Source organism: Tenrec ecaudatus, chromosome 10, assembly GCF_050624435.1.
Source record: "Tenrec ecaudatus isolate mTenEca1 chromosome 10, mTenEca1.hap1, whole genome shotgun sequence".
Lineage (NCBI taxonomy): Eukaryota > Metazoa > Chordata > Mammalia > Afrosoricida > Tenrecidae > Tenrec > Tenrec ecaudatus.
Window position 1 is genome coordinate 157058638 of NC_134539.1, and position 26475 is coordinate 157085112.

The 26475-nt window shown below is 44.6% G+C and overlaps 1 protein-coding gene across 1 annotated transcript in view; it reads left to right on the top strand.

Moving 5' to 3' along the window:
* Window positions 1–26475, top strand: part of LOC142460104 (E3 ubiquitin-protein ligase RNF213-like) — a 142348-nt gene that overhangs the window by 20953 nt on the left and 94920 nt on the right. The window contains exons 3-15 of the mRNA XM_075562325.1: window positions 1837–2009; window positions 2361–2519; window positions 2850–3046; window positions 3715–3980; window positions 4723–4973; window positions 6385–6576; window positions 10383–10643; window positions 13216–13396; window positions 14666–14685; window positions 15903–16044; window positions 23287–23376; window positions 23890–24012; window positions 24942–25122. Of these exons, the coding sequence (XP_075418440.1) occupies window positions 1837–2009; window positions 2361–2519; window positions 2850–3046; window positions 3715–3980; window positions 4723–4973; window positions 6385–6576; window positions 10383–10643; window positions 13216–13396; window positions 14666–14685; window positions 15903–16044; window positions 23287–23376; window positions 23890–24012; window positions 24942–25122 (2236 nt within the window). The remainder of the gene's footprint in view (window positions 1–1836; window positions 2010–2360; window positions 2520–2849; window positions 3047–3714; window positions 3981–4722; window positions 4974–6384; window positions 6577–10382; window positions 10644–13215; window positions 13397–14665; window positions 14686–15902; window positions 16045–23286; window positions 23377–23889; window positions 24013–24941; window positions 25123–26475) is intronic.

Here is a 26475-nt window from a genome sequence, read left to right on the forward strand (position 1 = left end):
CTGTAGTCTGTGCCACTGCATGTGGCTGTGTCAGTCTGAAGAGGACTTATGGACAAGTGTCAGATTTACAGACTTGGATTGGACTGGGCTAGGATGCTGCTATAGTTTATTGTGCCAGCCTGGCCGATAAACACAAGTAGGATTAACTGAAGGGCAGAGGGATAAATGGCTTGCTTGTTCTGTGCCTCAGTTTAAAGGGGTACACTACCTGTGGGATGCCTAGCATGTGGACTGTGTCGCTGTAAGTTGAGGTCCCTTGAAGCCCACACGATTGGAATGTTCATCTCTGGAGCTGGGGACTGACAGTTGATGACAGTTGGGGACCTGCCCTGCAGTTTGCTGCCTGGGTATATATAGCCCAGCTCTCTCTACAGAAGGGGACTAGTAACTGGCAGCTCTCAAAAACTTGAAGGACTGCTAGTGTCTCACTGCTTTATAACTTAACTGTTAATTTCTTGTATTATCGGCCCCAGTCACTGAGCCACCGCCGAGGACTCAGCAGCCTCCCCCTCGAGCCCCCTTGCTTCCCGACGCTCCATCCCCCCCTCCCCCCGTCCACCTTCTCCAGCCGCCGCCTTCCGCAGGCTGTTTCCACCAAGGAAAAGGAATCGTATTGTATGTCCGCTATCCAGAACCTCCACTCTTTCGACCCCTTTGCTGATGCAAGTAAGGGTGATGACCTGCTGCCTGCGGGGACAGAGGATTATATCCATATAAGAATTCAACAGCGCAACGGCAGGAAGACCCTGACCACTGCCCAAGGGATCGCTGATGACTACGACAAAAAGAAGCTAGTGAAGGCCTTTAAGAAGAAATTTGCCTGCAATGGTACTGTGATTGAGCATCCAGAATATGGAGAAGTGATTCAGCTCCAGGGTGACCAGCGCAAGAACATACGCCAGTTCCTTGTAGAGATTGGACTGGCTAAGGATGACCAGCTGAAGGTTCATGGGTTTTAAGTGCTTGTGGCTCACGGAAGCTTAAGTGAGGATTTCCTTGCAATGAGTAGAAAAATTCCCTCTGTCCCTTGTCACAAGTTTAAAACCTCACAGCTTGTATGATGTAACCATTTGGAGTCCACTTTTAACTTGGACTAGTGTAACTCCTTCATGCAATAAACTGAAAAGAGCCATAAAAATTTTCTTGTATTATCTATCTGTATATTATTTAACGGTTTATTTCTTGAATTATATATCTATCTTTATAAATATATTTATATATAATTACTAGCAATCTGGTTTGTCTCTCTAGAGAACCCTGCCCAATACAGATGCTTTCTTGTATATAATTACTTCTTGACATACAGCTCTCTCTTATACATATATGAGTGTCATTGGATTTGTTTGTCTAGTCAGCCTGGCCTAACACACCCTTCCCATCTCCTTTTACTAACAGATATGCATTCAGTGCTGAGAGATCATGTCCTGAAGGGAGGAAGGTCAGGCAGCTATAAGTGTGGTGAAGGATACTCTGGGGGGATGGAGGGAAGGTACTCCTGTGGACAGAGTGGCTGGAAAAGGTCTCTCACAGCAGGTGGTGTGAGGTGGTAAGGGAGCACAGGCCTTAGTGAGTGAGGTTACGCTAGGCACAGAGATGGCTGGTACAAAGTTCCTTAGGTAGAGTGTGCTTGGGTGGCATATAGTCAGTCTGTTCAGGACTGGCAAGGCAGTCAGTGGCCCAGAGTGAATGACTGTCTGTGGGGTTGGAGACTATGGGAGTTGCCTGGTTTATGAGTAGGGTGATGTGGGGTGGAGGGGAGGGGGGTGTTGTACTGGCTGCTATAGGAATGAGTATGGAACCTAGTCTTAAAAGTCGGGGCTTCATTCTGTGTTTCAGGAAGTGGAGGTCAACTATGAAACAGCCCTTCCTGGAGAGAAAACAGGTAAGAGTGAGAAACGCAATTCAGAAGACTGGAAGAAGCCAGAAGGGAGTGAAAGAGCTTATGCTGTGGTGACAAAATATGCCAGGGAACAGAGCAACCGACAAGACTGTGCACATGACACCGAGAGGTAGGGTGCGCCTCCTGATTGGGAAAGCCTTAGACTGCTACCCTGGGAGCCAGGCTCATGTCTACCAGTGCTTGAGGGTGGCAAGGGCCCACAGCTTGGAGAGGGGCTCTGAGTGATTCTTGGTTGGTGTCGTTTTGGAGGAATGGGGACCCAGGATGAACCCAGCTATGGTTTACTTTCCCAATACTGTGGTGCCTGGGTCTTGGAAGCTACATGACAGCATCTGGTTGGTTTGCGTGTGTGAGTGCATCTTCATCAGTGAGTGTGCGCACAAGTGAGTATGAGAGTGTGTCAGTGTGGTTGCCCAGTGCATGGGGAGACTTAGCTGTTTCCCTTTTGGCTGTACTGCAGCATGCTGAGTTCTGGTGAAGGAATCATGGTGCACTTCCATGCCATTGTCTGTGAAGAGTTCTCATTCAACGCTAACCAACTCCGCGTATTCATCAGGGGAGGAGACGGGTTTGGAAAGCCGAGGTGGAAGGAGAACGTCTGTGAGATGATTACCTCCAAGTAAGTGCTCACAGGGTTACTACTACTAGTCATCCCCACGGAAACCTTGATGTTTGCCTTTTGACATGTACGGAAACGATGATTTTATCAATACACTGATGACAGGTTTCCATTTTGGGAAAATGAATATTTCAAACAAATACCTGCTATAGTGCATTTTTGTGTTGTATTTCATCATGAGCCTCTCCCCACCGTCTGTCTAGAAACTGGCTCATTCTAGCATTTTTGGTAGCCATTGGTGTGTTTTGCTTCAGGTGTGCACTGTGTTTGAGATGAACTAAAGTTTCTTAGGTAGGACTGCAGTAACCATCTGACATCCTGTTTATGCAGAGTCATGGGTGAATATGGATTCTTCATTGAAGGCAGCACCTTTATTTCCAAGAAGAACCTCAATAAGTCCATTCCTTACAAGTACGTTATTGCTCAGAACCAGGGCTCTGAGGAGTATGAGTTCATCTACAAGCCTCAGCAGAGAGAGCCTGTTAACCGCTATTTGTACATCAAGTCTTCACTTCTGGGCTCTGGCGGTAAGCTATTGATGTGGTTCCCGAACTGAAGCTCCGGAGTGCAGTACCCAGGCTCTGTGCTCTGCTCCAGGCCAGTGCCAACCCAGACTTTTAATGCACTGTATTTCCGGTGCGCTCAGAAAGAATCGGGGGCATATACTCTATATTTATTGCATAATGCCTGTTTAATATTAAATTATTTTTGAAAACTCTTCGTCTGTCAACTTCTGAAAGGAGTTTAAGTCTATTTTTAACCTTGTCCACTCTAATGTTACTGGACAGCGTGGTCAGTACATCTCTACATTAGTGCTTCCCAAAGTGGGTGCATCTCCCAGGGTGGCACTGGAGCGACCCAGGGGTGAGGGCAGGGCTGCAAAAGCAGGTGCGGACATTGTATCCTGGATTAAGGACTGTGGCATAAGGAGTTCTCAATTGCCCGACAGGCTCTTGGTAATTTTCTGAAAAGGGGACATAGGCCAAATAAGTTTGGGGATCTGGGCTAGATGTGTCATTTTTAGAATTTCTTATTAAATTACACCTGTGTCCATTGGGTTTGATCAGATGTCCCAAGCAGGGAGTTCAGTACAGGGAATCAAATGGGCGGGCTGTTGTGAAGGCCAGGGGGTGGGGGGTGCTGCTAATTACGTTAAGTGTGATCATTTTCCTCTTTCTTTTCTTTACACTCTCAGATTGGCATCAGTATGATGGTATAATTTACATGCGGCCTCCAGGTAAGGGTCAGCAGTCCCTGGATGGTTTCAAAGATGATATAAAGAGAAGCCAGGAGAAGGGGAAGCAGATTGCAGTTACAGTCATGCTGGACAGCATCTTCAGCATCCTCCAAACCTGGGACACTGTCAATTTGAAGAACTTTTTCACCCAGTTGCAGCAGTTTCATGTTGTCGCCCCAAAGTGGACACAGATGTGGAGCTCTTCAAACGAGGGAGAGCGCAAGGTATTGGGCTTCACTTCTGTCAGCAGTGCCTCCAAGTTGGGTATAGGCATGTCTACCTCCTGTGCAGTCAGCATCACAGAACCTACAGGGGCCCATATGAGCCCCATGAGTCGGTGGGCTGGGGTACCGATGGGAGATGGTAGACCTTTCCATCCTTCAGTCCTACCAGCGCCTCTAGGAAATTCTGTTTCCTTAAGTTCTTCCTCCTAGTTGGACCTCTAGGAAATCACTTTCTCTCATCTTCTTCCTCCTTCTGATTTTGCTTTCGAGCCCTGATCCAGCACTGGTCCCAAGGCCTCACCTGATGTTGGGCAGTCGAAAAAACAGATTAATAATGGATACCTTCCGCACTGTGATGTCCCAACTCCACACTGCTGTGGTTCGGGTCAGTTCTGAGACAGACCAGGGAGCCACTCTGAGATGACCTCTGAGTATCAGACTTCAAGGGCTCCTCCACCTTGCAGTTTTCTGCAGTGTGCCATGGGCCCAACCTCTCTATTCTCAGTGGATTCAGGGCAGCTGGGCATGGAGTGTGGTCAGGCAGGATCAGCTGTGCTGCCATTCAGGACTTGATTGGGAGGCAAAGTGGTGGGATGACCCCTCTGTGGGGCTGTTCCTGCCCCTGGTGGGCTTGGTCCCCTGCCCAACTGATGTCCCATCAAGAGGTGGTGGGAGGGCTCCTAACCCCTCTTGGTGAACTGAGCCCCATGGTTCCTGTGTCTTCCCTTCCTTGTGGGCTCAGGTGAAGAGTGAACTGTGGGAGTACCTGAAAGAGAAAATGGCTCTGATTCGGAAAAAGGATCCTGTGCCCGCCGACTGGCCTGTGAGGAGCGGGCCGAGGATGGGCCTCATTGTCCTGTTTGCAATAGAAGAGTTTTCACTTCCCATGTTGAGCCATGACCTGTCCACACTGTGCACCCTTTTCTGCTTGAATGTCAACTCGCCAGATGGACTTCGCAGAGACTTACAGCCCATCTTTGGAGCATTTCGGAGGTAGTGTTTTTGTTGTTAAAAGGTTTTGTAGCCACTTAGTGCTTTATCTGACAAGAAAAATAAATACTTGTTATAGAATGGTTCCAGGCACACAAAGAATTAATAAAGTCACCGACATCACTCACTGTTGCCATGTTAAAATCGATGCCCCAGCCTCCCCCCCGCAGGAATGTTGTGCTCATTTTCAACACGCTACTGAATGGCCTGCTTTCTCCTCCCCTCATGGGGTGTCATGAAGAGCGTCTGTGTGCAGTGTGTCTGGGGACGGCCACAGCATGAGTGTCTGTGGAAGTCTCACTGGACGACATTAGCAAAGAGACAGACATTCTCCCCTCAACCTCTCCTTCCACCCAGGTTGAAGTCCTGCGGCTCGGGCTCTGTGCCGAGTGAGGCAATGCTTGTTCTATTGGAGCTTGCAGTGTCCATGGTGGGGGATCCATATTCAATCTTGAGTTGCATTCTGATGGTTACAGGGTCTTTGTATCGTGTCTCATGCAGCTAGGTTTGATTTAAACTTAAGAATAAGGTTATATACCCTTCCCTGGGGAGTAATCTTATTTGGTCCTCTGGCTCTTAGTTTTACAAACATGAAACACCTGCTACATATCATACAGAGGGCAGTGTTGGTTCAGTGGTAGAATCCTCACCTTGCTTAAGACAGACCTAGCTTCCATTTCTGGACAGTGCACCTCCTGAGGTTCCAGACCGATACAGACTAGGGAAAAAAATCCTGTGACCAATTTCTGAAAATTACTCCCTGAAAACTCTCTAGATCACATGGTGCAGTCTCATTGTGGATGAATTCACCCTTGCATTGTGGGCGGACCTAAAGGCAGCTAACAAAAAATACATAAATAAAAATAACATACATACACACACACAAAAGGCAGCTCACAACAAACACTGCACATGTTGAAAAGAGGCTAAATGATGACATGTAATTGAACAAAAAGAATATACAATGATTTCAGAATGTGAAGAAGTATTAATAGATTGTAATTGTAAGAAGGATGACATAGGTTGCCTATAGGTTTGGCCTTTATATTTAAAGAGTTGCTTCATTTTCTGATTTATCATTGGTGGACTGTCCAGCTCTGCCACGTGTACCCCTGAAAGTTTCCTTAGGTTCTCTGTGTCTCAATATCCTTAATTGGTTCTTCATAGTTTGTTGTGGGCCTTTAGTGAACTAGCACCTTCAGTGCCTGACACATTGAGATGGGTCCCAAAAATACCCCATATATCCCAGGCAACCTGCTGAGAAGACCTGCCCCCCACTTTCATGCTGGTAGAGTTCCTACATATTAGCAGCCATCATGCACCCCACACTCTGGGCACACAGCACCACTCTCCTGGTGCGACTTCAGGGCCCTGCCACGCTCAGCTCACTGTGGCACCCTTCTCCCCTTTCTAGCTGCAGGAAGGCCTTGGTAGACCTGTGCCGGCAGTGCATGGACAGAAGGATAGACTTCTGGATCCTCACGCTCCCTGTGCTGCACCACTGTGTGGGGCCGGCCCCGCAAGGGAAGGACATCCCGCCTGAGGACACGTGGGCAGCCCTCGAGGGCCTCTGCTTCTCTGAGTTTCGGGAAAAAAGACCAGGCCCGTAAGTAAGCCATTCCACAGTCATTCTTGGGATAATGAGTCAGAAAGGGTGCTCCTGAGCACCCTGGGTGGACCTGTAATGGGTGTCTAATAATGGGAGTGATAGTGCTTCTTTAAGCTTTGAAACCTAGTGAGAATAAGAATGCAAACTTGACCAGCTACCAGAGACCATCATCATTGTCCACATTTTGGCAGATACATTTCTAGGCTTTGATCCAAGAGCATGCTTTGGGTAAGTAAATGTTTAAAAAATGTATTTGATGTCCATTTTGCGTGGAAACACAAGCAGCAGTCAAGAAGCAGCAGTCAAGAGATCAAACAAAACACTTCATTGGGTAAATCTGCTGCACAAGACCTCTGTACAGTGTTGAAAAGCAAGGATGTTACTTGAGGACTAGTGTGCACCTGACCCAAGCCATGGTATTTTCACTCGTCTCCTATGCGTGTGGAAGTTGGACATTGAATAAGGAAGACCGAAGAGGAATCCATGCGTTCAAGTGTGATGCTGATGAAGAATACTGAAAGTTCTATGAAATTCCAAAAGGACCAACAAAACTGTCTTGGAGGAAGTACAACCAGAATACTCCTTAGAGCAGCGATTCTCAACCTGTGGGTCACGACCCCTTTGGGGTCGAAAGACCCTTTCACAGGAGTCACCCGATTCATAACAGTAGCAAAATGACAGTTGTGAAGTAGCAACGAAAATAATTTTACGGTTGGGGGGGTCACCGCAACATGAGGAACTGTATTAAAGGGTCACGGCATTAAGAAGGTTGAGAACCACTGCCTTAGAGGCAAGGATGGCGAAACTTTGTCTCACATACTTTGAACATATTGTCAGGAGACACCTGTCCTTGGCGAAGGACATCATACTTGGTGAGGGACCGCAGAAAAGAGGAAGGCCCTTGACAAGACGGACGCACAGTGACTGCAACAACGGGCTCAAACGTAAGGACGGTTGGCAGATGGCTTAGGACTGGGCGGTGTGTACACAGGGTCACTTTGACTTGGAACCATATCAATGGCACCTAACACCAGCATTCTGTTTCACAAATGCTTTTTTTACTTCATTGTATTTTGTGAATAAGTTTTCACTTCGGTAAATATATACCTACCTTATTATATATGGATTAAATTGTGCTCCTCCAAATTACATGTTAACTTTTCCAAGACATTAGTCTCAGGGGGTTTGCAGATATACAGTGATATAATCTGATAGTTACAGGATGATCCCCCATTATGTGAACTAACGAGCTAAACCAGCAAGTGGGTTAAGGGTAAGATAGAACGTCCTTAATCCCACCACAGCCCTGATCTAAGGCAAGGGGACGTTCTCTGCAGCGTGGCCCAAGAGCCCTTTTTATCATACAAGAGGTAAGGAGAGAGAAATGTACAGAGAGAGACTACCACCACCAAGAAAGAAGAGCAGGTTTTTGACCTGGTTCCATGTTTTGTGAAGCTGCGAGATCCTGGGAAAGATTGATGCCAAGGCACAGAGAGCGATCTTGAAGGAATGCCAGGCCTATAGATGCTGAAAGGAGACCGGTGCCTTTCCTCAGGATGTACAAAGAGAAAGCCTTCTCCTGGGACTGGTAATCTGAACTTGAATGTGCAGCCATTTAAGCTGGGAGAGAACAATGCGTTTGTGAAAGCCATCCACTTGAGTTATGTTTGTTACGGGTGCACGAGACAACCAAGACAGTCTCCATTTAAAGACTATTCTGAATTTTATTTCATTAATTATCTAGGAATTCAGATAGTTTCTACATTTTCACACTGTGGGCATGTGACTTATATATATGAGCAGATTTGCCAGACTATTTGTAGACTGAAGGTAGATCATATTGTAAGGAAACCTACAATTATATTGCATTGCATCCAGTTATATTACAGAATAACAACTAGTCTAGTGCCTAGTCAAGCAGATACATAAAATTAATCATAAAAGAAATAAAAGGACAAATCAAATTTAAACGTAAAAATTGCTTTGTTGTTTGCTGCTGTTGAAGCAGCTCTGACTCAGCGAATCCATGCCCAACAGAAGGAAGCACTAGCTGATCCCTCACAGTAAGTAATCTGTGAGTCCACTGCCGTAGCCACGGAGCCAATCCAGTTCCAGGGCTTCCTCTTTTCTGCCAATGTGATGTCCTGGTCCAGAAATGTGTCTCTCCTGATAATGTATCTACAGTAAATACAATAAGAAAAATTAAATTAAAAAAACAAGATTAGAACATTCGTTCTTCTGTTCTTTCTCAAAGAGAGCCGACAGTCCCCATTAACTTTGTATTTTATCAGAGAGAGGTCCAGGCCGATCTGCCCCCTTAGTTACTCTCCCCTAATCCAACCGGATCTATACATGAACCAAGAAGCAGTCATTTAAAGAAAACAAAGGCACACTTTAAAATCAGGAAAGTGACGTGACAGGTTTGTACCCTGTGTGCCATATTTATTCAGCCTGGATGCTTAGCAAATAAGCTGAAAGTCTGGATGCACAAAGATGAGCACAGCATCAGGGTCAGAGGAACTCTTAGGAACAACCTGCGGTGTGCCCAGGACCCAGCCTGGCGTGCTCACAGCGAGGAGGGCTTGAAGCACTTACTAATGCACATCAAGAACTGCAACCTGTCTTATGGGTTACAGCTTACTGTAAAAAAAACCCCTAAATCCTCATAAGTGGATCAATAGACAACATGATGATAAATAGAGAAAAGATTGAAGTGGCCATGGATTTCATTTTGCTTGGTCCATACCACTGCTTATGGAAACAGTCAAGTCACCAAATGATGCATTACATTGGGCAAATCTGCTGGGTAAGGCCTCTCGAAAGTGTTGAAGAACAAGGATGCCACTTTGGGGACGAAGCCATGTTATTTTCAATCATCTAATTTGCAGGTAAACGCTGTTCAATGAATTCGGAAAACTGCAGAAGAGTAGATGCGTTTGAATTATGGTGTTGGTGAAGCATATTGGAAGTACTGTGGCCTGCCAAAGGGACAATATATCTGTCCTGGAAGAAGTAGCACTAGAATCCTCCTTAGCGAGGACAGAGAGACTCTGTCTTGTGTACTTTGCACACGTTATCAAGAGAGATCAGTCCCTGGAACAGGACCTCATACTTGCTAAAATAAGGTCAGCAGAGAAATGCAAAGACTCCAAGAAGATGTATCAGCGCAGCGCCTGCAACAGTGGGCTCAGATGTAACAATTGTGAGGACGGCGCAGGACCAGACAGTTGCCATCAGTAGGAACCAAACGGACCTCACCTAACAACACATCCACTAAGAGTTGGCTTACAGCTTTGAGGGATTAAAATAGTGAGCTAAATTAAGTTCTTGTTTCTTCACTAATATTGGAGACTTTAGAGATTAAAGCTAAAAAATGCACTCTCTTAGGCACAAGTAGCTTTTCCCATTCATTGGACCTTTTAAGATGTTTTCTTGCAGCCTCTGTTTCAATATGGTTGCTATGGCCTCTGTCACTTCAGTGGCACCCTGCTAGCGTTGTCCCCGTTTGCGGTGTCCAGTGTAGTGCAGCGCTGCAGTCCGCATGGCTTAGGGGCCTTCACGGTGCTCACGCGGTTGGTTTGGTCCAGGCCGCACAGCCACTCACGCATCACCGTGCTCAGTCCTCGGTGAGCTCTCACTGCGCAGAGGTGCTTGTGCTTGTGTCTGTTCCCGACTCACCAGGGAGCTGACGCGGAAGCTCTGCGCTCTCTAGATCCCCTCACATCGTATTCCCTAGCCTCAGCTCAGCCTAGCTCACTGACCTTGTGGGTGCCCTCTTTTCTGGGCCCGTTTCTCTTGGCCAGGTATCATTTTCTTCTTCAGCTCATGGAAGAGCATCAGCATTTGCTGAAAGTGGATGACTGTCTGTTCCGATCCTGGTTCAGTTTGCTGCCTCTGTGCGGCCTGAGTGACTATATGGGGACCACTGATGCATACCTGAGTACGTCCCCTTCTCGCGTCCTGGAGTGCCTTGTTGGGCTGTACTACCGCCTACAAGGACTCCAGGAAATCTCGAAGAGCAAAAGCGAGGTATGTGGTCTGCAGTGGCTACTGTGTCTTTACCAGTGGACTGTGCGATTCTTCTTTGCTGAAAAGCTGACAGAGTGAAGTGTTTGGCAGAGGTCAGCATGTGCAGGGCTAAAGAGTTGATTCGATTAAATTCATTTTGTTTCAGTGAATACAAGTCAGTACAGCAATACCCAGTGGACATCAAGCCAACTCCAACCCATGATGACCCGTGGTGTGTTAGAATAGTATGATCCACGGGTTTTCAGTAGCTCGTTTTTCCAGAACAGATTTTTCAGGTTTACTGGAGTAGACATTGTTTAGCTCTCTGGTTGACAGCCAAGTTGTTACTCAATAGCATGTTGTTACGTGTGGTCATGTAACCGCATATACAGTAATGGGAGGGTTGACATACTTCATAGTTGCCAGTGTTTCTTTTACAGTTGGGGGCAATGAAAATGGCATACATTTTAGGGTCTCAGTTTTACTTGTGAATGATATAAGACTAAGAGTTTAGTGCTCTGAACTTTATTTATAGAAAGAAATTTATATTTCATTGATATTGGGTTTTTAAGCTTTGTTTTAGCAAGGACAATGACATCAAGACTAAATCTTATTTTTTCTTTATCACCCTAGTACTTTGAGAAAATCTTTAAAATGCTGTTGGCCCGGCTGCATGCTAATTTGAACAAGTAAGTAGAAAAGCCAAATGTTGTCTCTCTCACCCACCTCTCCAAGGGTTCACTGGTTGCTCCCTATTTTATTGACAATGTCCCACATTGGCTACCATAGTAAGCTCATAAATCAATACACTTTCTCTTACTTATCAATTATCTCCTTACCCAACATTTCAAATTTGTAGAATAGTAAAAAAAAAAAACCCACTATATGACTATGCTGTGCATTCGCTATGTGGGACAGTAATGATGCCAATGTGCAAGGTTAGAATAGCACTGGCTGTGATGGTGTAATGGTTACACATTGGGCTCTAGCTGTAAGGCTAGCAGTTCAAAACCACCAGCTGCTCCTCAGGAGAAAGATGGGGCTTTCTGCTCCAGTAAAAAGTTACTGTCTTGGAAACCTTCAGGAGCATTTCTACCCTGCCCTAGGGTCACCATCGACTTGAGGGCAGTGAGTGAGTGAGTAAGTGGTGGTTGCTAGTGGTGTGTCACTAGTGGTGTGGCAGTTATATAATGATAAAATTTGGCAGCTCAGCAATGATGTAATTTAGTGGTTACGTAAAATGTAATTTGGTAGTTAGATGACAATGTAATTTGGCATTTAATATAATGATCTAGTCATCCTCCATTTTTGCATGATTCCAGTGTCATATAAGGACCTTTCGAATATAACCAAATTGCTAAGTGAGGAGAGGGCATATATAGCCCATGTTTCTTTTGAGCGGGTTAAGGGAATGTCCCAGTTTTTAAAAGAGGAGAAGGGAAGAGATATCAGCTACTACGATTTTGTCTAATTTCCATCTAGTCTGTCTTTTCTGTGCATTTATTTTCACTTAACTGTAAGTGACTATTCATCCTGTTGTATGTTCATGTTGTGTTCTGCTTTCTTTTGTTTGGTCTTTGCATGCGAGTGAGGTCAGTATAGTAGAATAAAATTCAAAGGGAGCTTTATGAGTTTTTCTGAAATCATGTCTTCCTGTGACTTCTCTGAAGGGACATTTAGGAGCCGTGGTGGTGCAGTGGTTAAGTGCTTGGCTGCTAACCACAAGGCCAGCATTTAGAACCCACCTGCATGCGCTGGAGAAGGATTTATAGCCTTGGCTACCCTATGGGGCAGGGGCTGTCCTACATAGTTGATCTCTAGGAGTTGGAATTGACTCATTGACAATGGGTTCTTAGGAAGGGACATTGTACAGATGGAGAACCATAGGTACTGTCACTCATGTAATGCAATTGTTCAGGGGCCTCACCTAACACTGATTTACTAGGTGAGCCTAGAGCCCCTTTTTCATGCCATATCCAAACCCAGTTCTTAACACCTCACTGGCTTAATGCTGCTGGTGTCAGTCACTGAAAGGAAACTCGCCACGTGAATCCAAGAAATTCTGTGCATGATACATGTTCTTCTTCTGGCATTTCTCTCAGTCTGCCCTCCTTCTGTCTTTCTGGAGCTTTCCCTGCCTCAAAGCCTACGTAGTCATTTTATCTTTAGTAATGGACACCCCTTACTTTACTCAAGAAAAGGAATGCCTGTGGAAATATTCTAACCTGCTCTTTGCTTTTTAAAGAGTAGTTCAGACTATAGAAGCAAACCAAAGGATCTTTGTCTCTTTTTTAACTTAGTCATAACTTCAAGCCTGATGAGGAGTCTCAGAAGTTACTCTGCATGAGGTCAAATAAATTCCTGTGCATTAAATCAAAAGCAAACTCTTGACCTTTGTACTGATTCAGATTCATAGCAGCCCCACGAGACAGAGTAGAACTGCCCCATAGAGTTTCCAAAGATTGTGACCAACTTTCTCCCACACAGTAACTGGTGGAGTCAACTGTAAACCTTCTGTTAAGCAGTTCAGCATACCCAGGGTGTGAATGGATGTCAAATTTGTTAGTATTTGAAGGGAAGGGGCTTGTCATTGCAATGAGCGCTGTGCCCTCAGTTCTCCGCGGCCAGTTGTCTCTCTCACCTCTTTGCGGGCAGGGCTCCGGAGGATGCCGTCTTTCAGTCCTGCTTGACCATCTGCCTGAAGCTTCACGAAGCCGTCTGTGAAATCACCAAAAGTGAAAAGTTGTACAAGCTCCCCGTCCTGTCTGCAGAGATGATTAGCAGAATTGTCGCGCTTCAGCCTCTGGTGGTAAGGGGCACAAAGCCGCGTGATGGCGCCCCCAGGACAGCTGTGGAGCTTCAAGCAGCCTTCATGACAAGGGAGGCCGAGCAGGCTCCGGCTCTAGGGTTACTGGAACGAGGTGGAGTGGTGGCTCCGTTATCAAGGGCAGGCGGTCCCCGACTCACAGAGGTCAGAGTTGTGACCGACTGTTCTTATGGCCTTGTTTTCACAGCGTACCTAACTGGTAATATGTACTGCATACAGTGTTGCAACACAGGACTTAGTGATGCTGTCATTCTTTCGCCAACTCTCCAAATTAGATTCATAAAAACAGTCTTCATAAAATGCAATAATAATACTAACTCCAGAAGATCAGATTTACACAGGCACTGACAGTAACAGGCAGTAATAGAGAAACACGGAAGAACTGTTGAGCTATTTGATGTGCATGAGCTGGACTTAGCATGGAGGTGCCATTACAGAAGTGTTTCACAGAGGGGACTACTTGTATTTAGTGAGGACTTGCTTGGTGCTGGTGATGCCCTTGGCTTTGAGAACACACAGTGAGTAGGAAGGCGTTGAGGTCCTTTGTGGGGAGCCTAGCAAGGGAGAGGCTATGTATGGTCTATTCCAAGTCGATGGGAGCACTCAGCAGAGGATCTGGGTTTGCTATTTATACCAGGTGGCCGGATGGCCAGGAGAAGCCTCGCTGTTGAGATACAGGTGAGGGCTGTTTAGCAGCAGTAGCAACAGGAGGTGTCCGGTGACTAGGTAGGGCCATGGTGAGGGAAGGGACAGGCTGACACTTACAGCTCTGGCTTTAGTGGTTATGTGGGTAGTGGTAGCCTAAGGGGCCATTGACCACAAGAGGAAGCTCGGTGCCCCCAGACACCAGCAGAAAGAGCAGAATTTGATTAAGAAGAATAGTTGCTAGCAAGGAGGCAGGTTGTTTGATTTAGACAAATAGTCTGGGCTGTCAGAATGAAGGCTACCTTTGCTCACTGAGGTATCATTTGAATTGTGGCCAGATGTCTGCTTTGAGTTGTGAGGAAGAAGAACTGAGTTTGATCTCGGGCATGCAGTGTGAGTTGCTCAGAGGAAGGAGTGAGTTTGGTCTTAAGCATATAGCTTGCATTTTCGGGAGCAAGAGCTGAGTTTGATCTGGAAATACAGGCTTTTTTTGCGGGGGGCACATCTATTCTGAGTTGTGAGGAGGAAGCGCTGTGTTTGAACTTAGGTGTGCAGTGTGAGTTGTCAGGAGAAGGACTGAGTTTGATTCACACATGGAGTATTGAGATGTCAGCAGGAATTTCGGAGTTTGCCCTTAGTGGTGTTAATTTTGAGGGGCTGATGTCAATCTTACACAGGTAGTGTGAGTGGCAGAAGGAAGCGCTAAATCTGGGCTTAGTTGTGTAGTCTTGAGTTGTGACAAGGAAGGATGGAGTCGACTTAGATGTGCACTGTGAATTGTCAGCAGCAACTGTAGTTTGGCTTACAACTCTAATTGGTTTTGTAAGGAGGATGGATTTCATTTGGTCATGGATGTGTACATTTGCGTTTTCATGAGGAAGGGTTGAATTTGGTACTAGATATGTAGTTTGAGTCATCAGGAGGAAGAGTCAAGTAGCTGCCTCTTGGGCATCCAATAGCAGCTGGAACCCTGGAGAGGAGGACAATCCTGTGGAAAGAGTGCCCATCATGGTTAGGGCTGGGCTGGGGCTCATGTTGTAGGGAAAGGGTGAAAGAAAAAAAATTGATCTTATAATGTTTGGGGGTTGCAAGGCTGCTCCTTCAGGAGGCCAGGGTTTCAGGGGGCATAGGGTGAAAAAGTGACGGGCCTATTTTACACAAAGTTCAGCCTAGAGCCTTAAGAAGGTTGAGGGGGGTTAAAAAAAAAAAGCATGTTGAGGGAGGAGAGAGCTGTGGGGTGGGGTGGCCCAGAGAGTGCGAGGTCCACAGCATTTATGAGGTAGAAGACCAGCAGTGACTGTGTCTGAGTCGGAAGACCACCACATACAAAGTTAGCATTTCATGTTTGGCAGTATTAGTTAAGTCCAGGTGACACCACAGCATAATGTACAACTGTGGGTCTTGGCGAGTGAGCCAAATATGGGGAGAGGCTACTGAACTGAAGATTCTAAGAAGCTCATGGACCAGGGTGGTAAGATGTCAGCCCCACACACTAGCCAAAGCCCAAGGCCATGTGCTAGCTGGGCAGGCTGGATTATTTCTGTTTTTATCAAAACCCTGCGAAATTCATCCAGAAAATTAAATGGCATTCTGACCCTCCCTATGTTTCCCGTACCTCCCACATTTAAAATGAAGACCCAGAATTATGGGAATTTTAAGTGCTTTTAAAATGTAGGGTTCATCTTACCCACCTGAAAGGCCTGACAGCTTAAATGTAGCTGTTTGTGGCACATCCTGTAATGTTGGACAATCTGGAAGGAAGCCTCTCTTAGCCCGCTGCACGTGGGAACAATTAAACATCCCCTCTTAAATGACAACAGGACACGGAGGAGGCCCCGGGCAGTGAAACCAGAAAGGAATCTGTCAAAGCGGTGCTCCAGGGGGCCCTCGCTGCTACCAGGCATTGGCTTCAGCAGACTTTCACCAAGAAAATGCTCCAGAGTTCCATCTTCCACAACTCATTCTGTTATCCAGAGGAAATTCAGGTAAACTTTGCTGAAAGTAGGTTTTTGTTTTAAATCGTTTTATTGGGGGCTCTTACAGCTCTTATAATGTTCCATACATCAACTGTATTTTACATGAGGCTCAGCCAACATTTACAAATATGTTCCCATCATCATTTTCTTTCTACTTGAGCCCTTGGTATAAGCTCCTCGTTTTTCCCCTCCCTTCCTATCCTCCCACCTTCATGAGTCCTTGATCAATTATATCCTGTTATTATTTCATTTATCTTACACTGTCCATTGTCTCCCTTCACCCACAATTCTGTTATTCGTCCCTCTTGGGGAAAAGGGCTATATATCCAACCTTGTGATAGGTTCCCATTTTTTCCCCCTTCCCTATCCCTGACCATCCCCCTACCCTCATGATATTGCTACTCCCACTACTGTTCCTGAGGGGTTAATCTGTCCTTAATTCCTTGTGTTGAGAGCTCTGATCTATACCAGCGTATGTTCTCCGGTCTAGCCAGATTTATAAGGTAGAACTGGGTCATGATAGTGGAGGGGAGAAAGAATTCAAGAACTAGAGCAGTGGTTCTCAACCTTCCTAATGCTGCGACCCTTTAATACAGTTCCTCATTTTGGGGTCACCCCGCCAGCCATAAAATTATTTTCATTGCTACTTCATAACTGTAATTTTGCTACTGTTACCAATCGGGCAACCGCTGTGAATGGGTCATTTGACCCCCAAAGGGGTCGCACACGACCCACAGGTTGAGAACCACTGAACTAGAGGAATGATGTGTGTTTCGTCGGTGCTGTTCTACACCTTGGTTGAATCATTCCTTCCTCTTAACCCTTCTGTGGGGGGGGATATCGAATTGTCTCCACTCCAACCTCCCTCATTTGCATCAATATAATTGTTTGTTTTGGATCTTTTGATACCTGATGTCTGATCCCGCTTACATCTCTTGATCACTCAGGCTGGTGTGCTTCTTCCATGTGGGCTTTGTTTCCCTGCTAGATATCAAAGACTACAGGTTATTATAACAAAGTGTTCTTGTGTTGAGGGAGGCCTTAAGTAGAGGCCCAAAGTCTGTCTGCTATTTTAATACTTAACAAATAAATGTATATTGGCCTCTATCCCTTTCATTATAAAGTAATATGTTTGCATATATACATGCCTATAGTAGGAGGTTTTTTACTGCAGCGCAGTAGGTCAATTTCAGTATTCTTCAACATGACTCAAATACATCATGATTCATAACTTGACTCATATCCAGCTTCCACATGTAGAAGAGACAACTGAAAAGACCATGATTTAGGTCAGGCACCCCTGAATCCTCAAAGGGACACTTGGACAATTCAATATTTTACAGAGGTCTTTTGTAGATTTTCCCAATGCAATACATCTTTTGAGTCCTTGACTGCAGCTTCTATAAGTGTTGATTATGGATCCAGGTATATTAAATACTGACAACTTCAAACTTTTCTCCATTTATCTTAGTGTTTTTATTGATCCAGTTGTAAGGACCTTTGTTGTCTTTATGTTGAGGTGTAATCACACTAAAGGCTGTAGTCTTGGATCCTCATAACTAAGTGCTTCGAGATGTTTCATTTTCGGCAAAAAAGGGTTGTCATCTGCATATTGAACGTAGTTTAGCAGCTTAGCAGCCTTGCTCAGTCCTGCTGTTCTGCTCATGTTCATACAATTCAGCTTCTTGGATAATTTGCTTCACGTACCAGATGGAAAAGTAATGGAGTATGGTTTGAGTTGGGGGGAGGCAGCCCCCCACCACTAATAATGGGTTTAGTAAGCACAATTGTACAGTCGATATATATTAATATATAACATATATATTAATATTGTATTAAGTATTAATATATATTAAAAGTCATCTAGAGCATGAGAGATAGAAGTGATGGAGTCCGACAATTTCATGGTAACATTGCTCATCTCAGCCCCGCATGGTGGTCCACGTGAAGGAGGAAGGGAAAGAGGGCAAGGGGAAAGGGAAACAGGGGAGGAGAGGGAGCCGAGGAGAGATGGGGGAGAGACCAGCGAGAGAGGCCTCTATTGCTAACCCAGGCTTATATACTTTGGGAGGCATGCAAGCCCACTAATAACAGGTAAAGGCGTAAGTCACAGGAAGGGGTTTCACTATAGGTTATACAGCAGTGAGAGGGGATGGTCTAGGGAAATACACACAATAGGGAGAGAAGGGCTGGGCGTATACATTTGACAAGATGGATGGGTCCTAGAGTTAAGATGGCAGCTTAGCTTTGACCTGTTCTCTGGATCTCCAAAGGAACCATTATCAGTAGGGTGTAAACCCCACCTACAGGAACCAAGCTAATGGTTGCAAGCTTCAGGGAGAAATAGTCCATTGTCCCCAGCAGCAGAGAGCAGGGCCTACACCATGTAGTCTGGTGACTAACTGCCTTCAGGGAGGATGTCTGTAAGCATCTGACCTCCCCGCACATGGAGGATAGATACAACCGTGACATACACCTTTCTTGATTTTAAACCATGCAATATTCCCTTGTTCTGTCTGCACAACTGCTTCTTGATCAAGTACAAGTTCTGCAAGAGCACAGTGAAGGGCTCTGAAATTCTCATTCTTCTCAAGGCTGTCCATAGTTTGTTATGATCCACACAATCAAATGCCTTTGCATAGTCTTATTAACACAAGTCAGCATGTTTCTGAATAAGAGTGTTGAATCCTATCCCAGCCTTCTTACAACTAACCGTCTGTGATTACATTGTGTCAGGTCAAGCTATATGGAATTACTCCATATTAACTGCCAAACCACTGAAAGTCCTGGTCCAGCCAAGTTGGCACAAAACCTACTTATCATAAGGGACAGAAGAATGAGGAAGTGATAGTGCAAATGTGTTAAACATTAATTATTGGTGTGTTTAGTTTAGGATATATGAGTGATATGTACTATTTATGAAACTTTTTGGTACACTAAAAAGTTTTCAAAATTAAAATTTTGAACCAGTGATTACATAGAATGATCCTAGTTAAATCTAGTCTTCATTTAGGAAAAAAATCATTTTATCGGGAGCTCTTATCACAATCCATCCATCCATCGTGTCAAACACATTTGTACATATAACGCTATCATTTTCAAACCATTTTCTTTCTACTTGAGCCCTTGCTATCACCTCATTTTCCCCTTTTCCCCACTCTCCCTCATGAAACCTTGATAATTTATAAATTATTTTTTTCATATCTTACACCAACTGCTGTCTCCACTTACTCACTTTTCTGTTGTCTGCCCCCCAGGGAGGGGGCTTTATGTCGATTATTGTGATCAGTTCCCTCTTTCAATCCCTACCTCTCCCTTGTCCTCCTGGTATCGCTACTCTCATTATTGTTCCTGAGGGTTTTATCTGTCCAGGATTCACTGTGTTGGGAGCTCTGATCTGTACCAGTGTACGTGCTCTGATCTAGCCATATTTGTAAGGTAGAATTGGGGTCATGATAGTGGGGGTGGGGGTGGAGGGGAAGCATTAAAGAACTAGAGGAAAGTTGTATGTTTTGTCATTGCTATACTGCACCCTGACTGGCTCTTCTCTTCCTTGTGACCCTTCTATGACCGGATGTTCAATTGTCTACAGATGGGCTTTGGGTCTCTACTCCATTGCCCCCCTCATTTATATCATTATGATTTTTTGTTGTGATCCCATCGACACCTCATGATCACACAGGCTGGTGTGCTTCTTCCATGTGGGCTTTGTTACTTCTCAGCTAGATGGCCGCTGGATACTATATCTTCTGATAGCCAGGAACCACCGGCTTTCTTCACCACATTTGCTTATGCACTCATTTCGTCTTCAGTGATTGTGTCTTGAAGGTGAGCATCACAGAATGCCAAGTTATTAGAACAAAGTGTTCTTGTGTTGAGAGAGTACTTGAGTAGAGGCCCAATGTCCATCTGCTGCCTTAATACTTAACATAAATATATGCACCTAGATCTATTTCCCAATTGTTATAAATATATTTACATATATACATTCCTGTATTTAGGCCTCTATAAATGTCCTTTGCCTCCTAGTTCTTTCCTCAATTTCCTTTTACTTTCCTCTTGTGCCACTATCATGTTTAGCCTTCATTCAGGTTTCAGTAATTCGTCTTTGCTACATTGTCCTTGATCATGCCCCATCAGGGCATGTCTTCATAAAAATCTGTCTGTCTTCATAAAAATCACACTTAAAAAATTAATATGTATTATTTTTAAAATTTGCCTCAAGGGTAGGATTTATTGGTCAACCTCATCTTTTTAAATTGAGCCATGTTGTATATCTTAAAAATTGTGGTATTTACATATATAATGGAAGGCACCCCAGTGGTACAGTCTTTTAGCCCTTGGTTACTCTCTGAAAGGTTGGTAATTCAAACCCCTGTTACTCCACTGGAACAAGATCTGGTAATCAACTTCCATGAAGATGATAACCTTTGAAACTTTATGGCAGTTCTACTTTGTCCAAGGGGTCATCAGGTGTAAGAAGAGACTCAATAGTAGTGCGTCAGGTTTATATATGTAATGCTATCTTCACTGTTGTTTGGTGCTGTCGAGTTGGAGAACTTATGTACAACAGAAGGACACACTACTGGTTCCTGGGCCATCTTAAAAAATGTTATGTATGAGCCTATTTTTGCAGTTACTGTGTCAATCCATCTCCTTGTGGGGAGGGACATCTTCCTCTTTTTCAGTGACCCTCTACTTTTCCATGCATGACATCCTTTGGCATGGGACAAAGTCTGACCATCTTCACTTCTAAAGAACATTGGGGCTGTATTTCCTCCAGGCTGAACTTCCTCTTGTGCTTCTGGAAGGCTGTGGTATTTTCAGGAGTCTTCACCAATAGCATAATTAAAATGCTTACTCATTGGTTCAGCTTCACACACATATACCATGGCTTGGGTCAGGCACACCTTAGTTCTCAAAGTGGCATCTCTGCTCCTTAACACTTTAAATAGATCTTGTGCAGCATATTTTCCTAATGTAATATGTTGTTTGCATATGTACCTTTTGCTTCCACAAGTGTTGGTTGTGGATCTAAGTAAAATGAAATCCCTGACAACCTCAATCTTTTCTCCATGTATCATGACATTGTTGATTGATGCATTGTGAAGATTTTTGTTTTCTTAGCATTGAGTTGTATTGTAATTCATACTGAAGGCTGTAGTCCTTGATCTTCATCAGCAAGGACTTCAAGTCTTCGTAGCTTTCAGCAAGCACTGTTGTATCATTTGTATACTGAAATGACATCCCCTGTTGTACACCCTCTTCTGCATCTGGTTTGAATTTCTGGCAGCAGTCAATTGACTGCTGCCAAGATTTTAAAATTATTTTCATCCCCATTTTGCTTACATGTGATATTACTCATATTGTTAGATAATTTATGCATTCTGTTGGGTCACCTTGCTCTGGAATGGCCAAAAATGTGGATCTCTTCCAATCGGTTGGCCAAGTAACTGTCTTTTCAATTTCTTGGCATAGACTGAATGCTTCCAGAGTATTCTGTCAATTTCTAGAATTTTATTTGTTGCTAATCTCAACAGTACACCTTGGACTTCTTCCTTCAATACCATCAGTTTTTGATCATATGCTGATTTATGAAAGAGTTGAATGTTGACCCTTTATTTTTGATACAATACTTCTGTGTATTATTTCCACATTCTTTTGATGCTTCCTGCATCATTCAATGTTGCGCATAGAATCCTTTAATCCTTCACCTTGAAGCTTGGATTTTCTGTTCAGTTCTTTACTTCCACTATCGCTTCGGTCTCCTTTGGCTACTCTATGTTGAAGAGAATGCGTCAGAGCCCTCTGGCGTTCAGTTTGGTCTTTTCCTTCTTTCTTGTCTTCATAATGGTCATTTGCTGTCTTCGTGTATGATGTTTTGATGCCATGCCACACAAAGTTGCTCTTTGGTCACTGATGTTGAGATGGTTTGATCTGTTCTTGAGATGGTCTGTAAATTCATATAGGATGTATTCAAGGTCATGTTTTTGCTCTTGTGAACTTGTTTTAATTTTCTTCAGCTTCAACCTGAACTTCTATATGTGCAATTGATGGTCTGTTCCACAGTCCACACTTTGGCCTTATTTTGGCTGATGATATTGAATATCTCCATCATCTCTTCCCACAAATGTAGTCAATCTGATTTGAATGTATTTTATCTGGTGAGATAACATGTATGTAGTTACCATTTATGTGGTTGAAAAAAGGTTATTTGCAAGGAAGAAGTCACTGGTCTTGTAAGATTGTATCATGCAATCTCCAGATGTGTTCCTATCACCAAAGCTAAATTTTTAACACATACTGATTCTTCCTCTTTGTTTCCAACTTTCCTCTTCCAGTGACCAGTAATTACCATTCCATAGTGATTGCATGTTTGATCAATTTCAAACTGAAGATTTTCGCAAAATTTTTTCACACACACACACACACCCACACACTGAGTTTAGTGATTGGTGCATGAACTTGAGTGATAGCTAGCCCTTCTTCTAAGCATATGGTTATTATCTTGTCATTGACAGTATTATATTTCAAGGTTTATCTAGAGAGGTTCTTTATGATAACGGTGTGAAGCCACTCCTCTTGAATTTGCCATTCTCGGCATATTAAACATATGATTGAGTTCTAATGGCCAGTATCAGTCCATTTAGCTCACTAATGCCTAGGATATCAATCTTTATGTATTCCATTGCATTTTGATGGCTTCCAAATGTATCCAGATTCATACATTGTACATTCCACATTCTGATTACTAATGGGTGCTTATTGTTTCTTCTTATTTTGAGTTATACCCCATCAGCAAAGCATGGCCTCCCAGACTCTGTCCTATCCATGTCATTAGGTTGATTCTCCTTTGAGAAAGCAGCTCTTTCCCTAATTGTATTTTGAATGCTTTCCAACCCAAAGGGCTCATCTGGCACTATATCAGACAGTGTACAACTGCTATTCGTTAGGTCTTCGGTGGCCAATTCCTCCAAAGCAGACAGCCAATTCCTTCTTCCCGGTCTGTTACACTGGAAGTTCTGCTGAAATCTGTCCACCATGGACAAATATCATGCTGGTATCTGAAATACCAAAATGGGTAGGAATATGTAACATACCATCTGACATTTCAACAGTCTTCATGTGTATGATACAATGACATTATGCTCATCAGGTTCATTGTTCAATAATCTATTCCCAGGTTTTCCTGTCACCCTAACAAAACCACGTAGTTATTGTTGTGATGCTTTGTGCATGTGGGTTTTGCAGGTCTGGAAACAACTGGTGGAACTACACTTCCCTGTGGACTATGGTTGGAAGGAGGTGTTGCTGGGAGACATGGAAGGGAGACTCAAACAGGTACTAGCAGTCTGGGGTGCTCTTTTAGAGGGTGAAGGGATAAATACTAGACCACCAGTAAAAGCAGCAACAACAGGAGTCTGTACTTGAACGGAAAGCCTCATTGTGTGCGGGACAGGAAACCATGTGTCCATTTCTGACCCAGGCTCAGTGATTGAATCCCAGTAAATATTTCAGAGGTGGGTCATAATAGTTCAGAAAATACCTCAGATCTTGCTCCTCGTTTTGACCCCAAACACTGGTTCTGACAGGATATGAGCTAGCTTGATCATTGGATGCATCTTGTTGGGAAACCCACTTGTTTGTCAAAGTTGACCCACTTTTCAAGCTGCCTTTTCTGCGCACATGAGGACAGACTCTCCTGTCAGCCTGGCTGCTCTGGCAGCGGGGGCAGGGAGGAGGTGACAATAATGGGGCAGGGAAAGTAAAGCACCAGGGGCTTCTGATGGCACGGGGCAGAGGGTGGCGCACAGTGTCCTACCGGCTCCTCACATGGCATCTCTGCTTTCCCAGGAGAAGCCGCTCTTGCAGATCTCGGCCTACTGCAGCTGTGACTGGGGTGCCTCGGGCCTGGATGGCAGTGTGGCCAAGAGCTTTGAGAAGTGCGCCATTGAAGCTGTGAGCTCCGCCTGCCAGGTAACCAGCGGCTGCTCTGACTTGGGGTCACAGCTGCGCTCTCCGTCCTCCACCTCCAGACCGAGAGGCTGCGCTGGCACAAGGGGCATGGGAAGTGGGCGTCCCCTCACTGGCCTCATGGAGTGGTTCTGAAACCTGGTGTCCTCCACCCAGTCTTTGACACACGCTGCTCAGTTGGCTGTTCCTGGATGGCTGATGAGGGCGCGGCTGGTTCACTGGGAGAATTCTTTCACTGCAGGAGACCCGTGATCAGTCTGGTCAGCGCACCACAGGCTCCGTACCCCCTACCCTCTCACTCAGCCAACGAAGGTGCTTGTATTGTGGCGATGCTGAGCATTGTCAGTGGAGCTTCCAACTCAGCGAGACTCAAAAGAATGGCCTGTCATCTACTTCCAAAAGCTAGCAGATAGAAATCCTATGGGTCCCGAGGATCTACTTCACAATAGATTATGGAGATGACACAGAACTGGGCAGCTTTCTAGTCCACTGTTCATGAGGCCAAATGAGGTGCCTGAGTTGGGGCCCAACTTGATGACAGCTAACTACAGATAGCTGTTATGGGCTATGTAAAATCCCAGCCACTTCCAGATAATCTCAAATCCATTCAATTGCACTTGCAGACAGCTCCTAAAAGGCCTTTCTTTCTGTGGGTTATGTGCTAACATTTGTTTAGTAGGTGTGCACTAAAAGCCTCCAAAGATGTAACACTTTTGAGAGGAAGATTTCTTATGGGGAAGTGGTTCTATCAATTTCAAGGTGGCAATGAAGTATTTAACTAATTTTCTTCTTTGAGGCCTTTTGCGACATATACAGTAGCTCCCCAAAAGAGCCCTGGGTATGTCATTGACTTTTGCTATTTGAAAACAAACTGGTAAAAAAAAAAAAAAAAAAAAAAAACTCCAACGTTCCCTCTCTTGGCTTTCCAATAGTCTCAGACCAGCATCCTTGATCAAATCTCTGATAATCAATTTCGGAAGTTTGGCAAAGTCGTGTCTGCTGTGATTGTCAAGTCCTGGCCAATGAATGATGAGAGAGCTGTGGATGACATGGATGAGGTTTTAAAGCACCTGCTCACAGGGCCAGATATCAAGCCGATCTTCAGAGTATTAGGTATGTGGGGTTGGACTAGGACCCTCTGAGCTGAGAATTGGGCATCTCCTGGCTTCGGGGAGGGAGGAGGAAGAGAGTAACTGAAAAGGAGCATGAGCTGGTGTTTGAAGCAGTAGATTGGTTGAGGGATCCAAGAAGGTTCAGGCTGCCTTGTAGGGCAAATAAGAACAGATCCTAAAAACCACCATTCACTGAATATCTACTTGGCACCAGCTTCCATGCTGATACTTGTCAGCTGCGACCGACACCTCATGGCAACCCCTTGCGGTACAGAGTAGAATGACTCTGTAGCGATTTCCTGGCTATGATGGTCAAGGAAGCAGACTGTCAAGTGTCTCTCTTACATGGTGCTGCTGGGTGGGATCCAACACAATGTACTCAAAAAGAGTCCTGCAAGCCCTTCTGAAAACCCTCTGCCTTCACGCGAGGAAGGGGAGGGAGCTTTGGAGTCTAATGGGCCTTCCCCAGGGTCTCAGCCATCTTACGTATGAAGGGCTGAAAGTCCAATGAAATGTGTCTGGCCCTAAAACCAAATCTATCTTATTCTGAGATCAAAGTAAAATGTTCAACTCAATATCCTTGACCTAACATAAAACTGAATGCTAATCCTCTCACTTTTCCTCTATACCCCAAATGTGTGTAATCAAAGACAGGTAGAGTGTCTTCCTCTAAAATGTCACCTGAAAGCTTTAGATGCAAGTAGTTTTACTCATATTTAGTGAGAAACTGAGGATGTGGAACTAGAGATCCTCCGTTAGCGATCCTGAGTTTTGGTTTTGTCAAATATCCAGGACACACCAAAGCATCTAATTTCCCTGCAAGTCCAGGTAGTTGTCGAATAAAAATAAGACTACTGATGTAGGATGGCCCATCAGTCTTTAAAAACTTCTCAGTTGAAAATATGGTGTTTGCGGGTCTTTTAAAATGCACACTATTTCATCAAGCAGTTTTAGATTTACAGAAAAGTTTTACTGACAGCAGAGTTACCATATTATCTATCTCTCCACCTTCCAGGCACAGAGTTTTCCATTGTTGACATCTGACATTTGTGTGGCACACACTGCTCGAAGTTGGTGAATCAGTATTGATGCATGATTATCAACTGGAATCCATAATTTCTTTGGGCTTCACCCTTCATGTGGTACAGTCCATTGGGTGGAAAGGGGTGGCTTCCATCTGTCAGATTCTGTTGTCAGCAACAAATGAGAAATGGGTTTTCACAGATGCCTAATGTCATACCCTGCAGAAGGGTTTCACTGCACTAACAGCAGCCTGGCTTCATGGAGTCATCCCTCCATCCTCCCCTGACCCCCAGCCACCACTAATCTTTTCATGTTCTCTATGGTTTTGCCT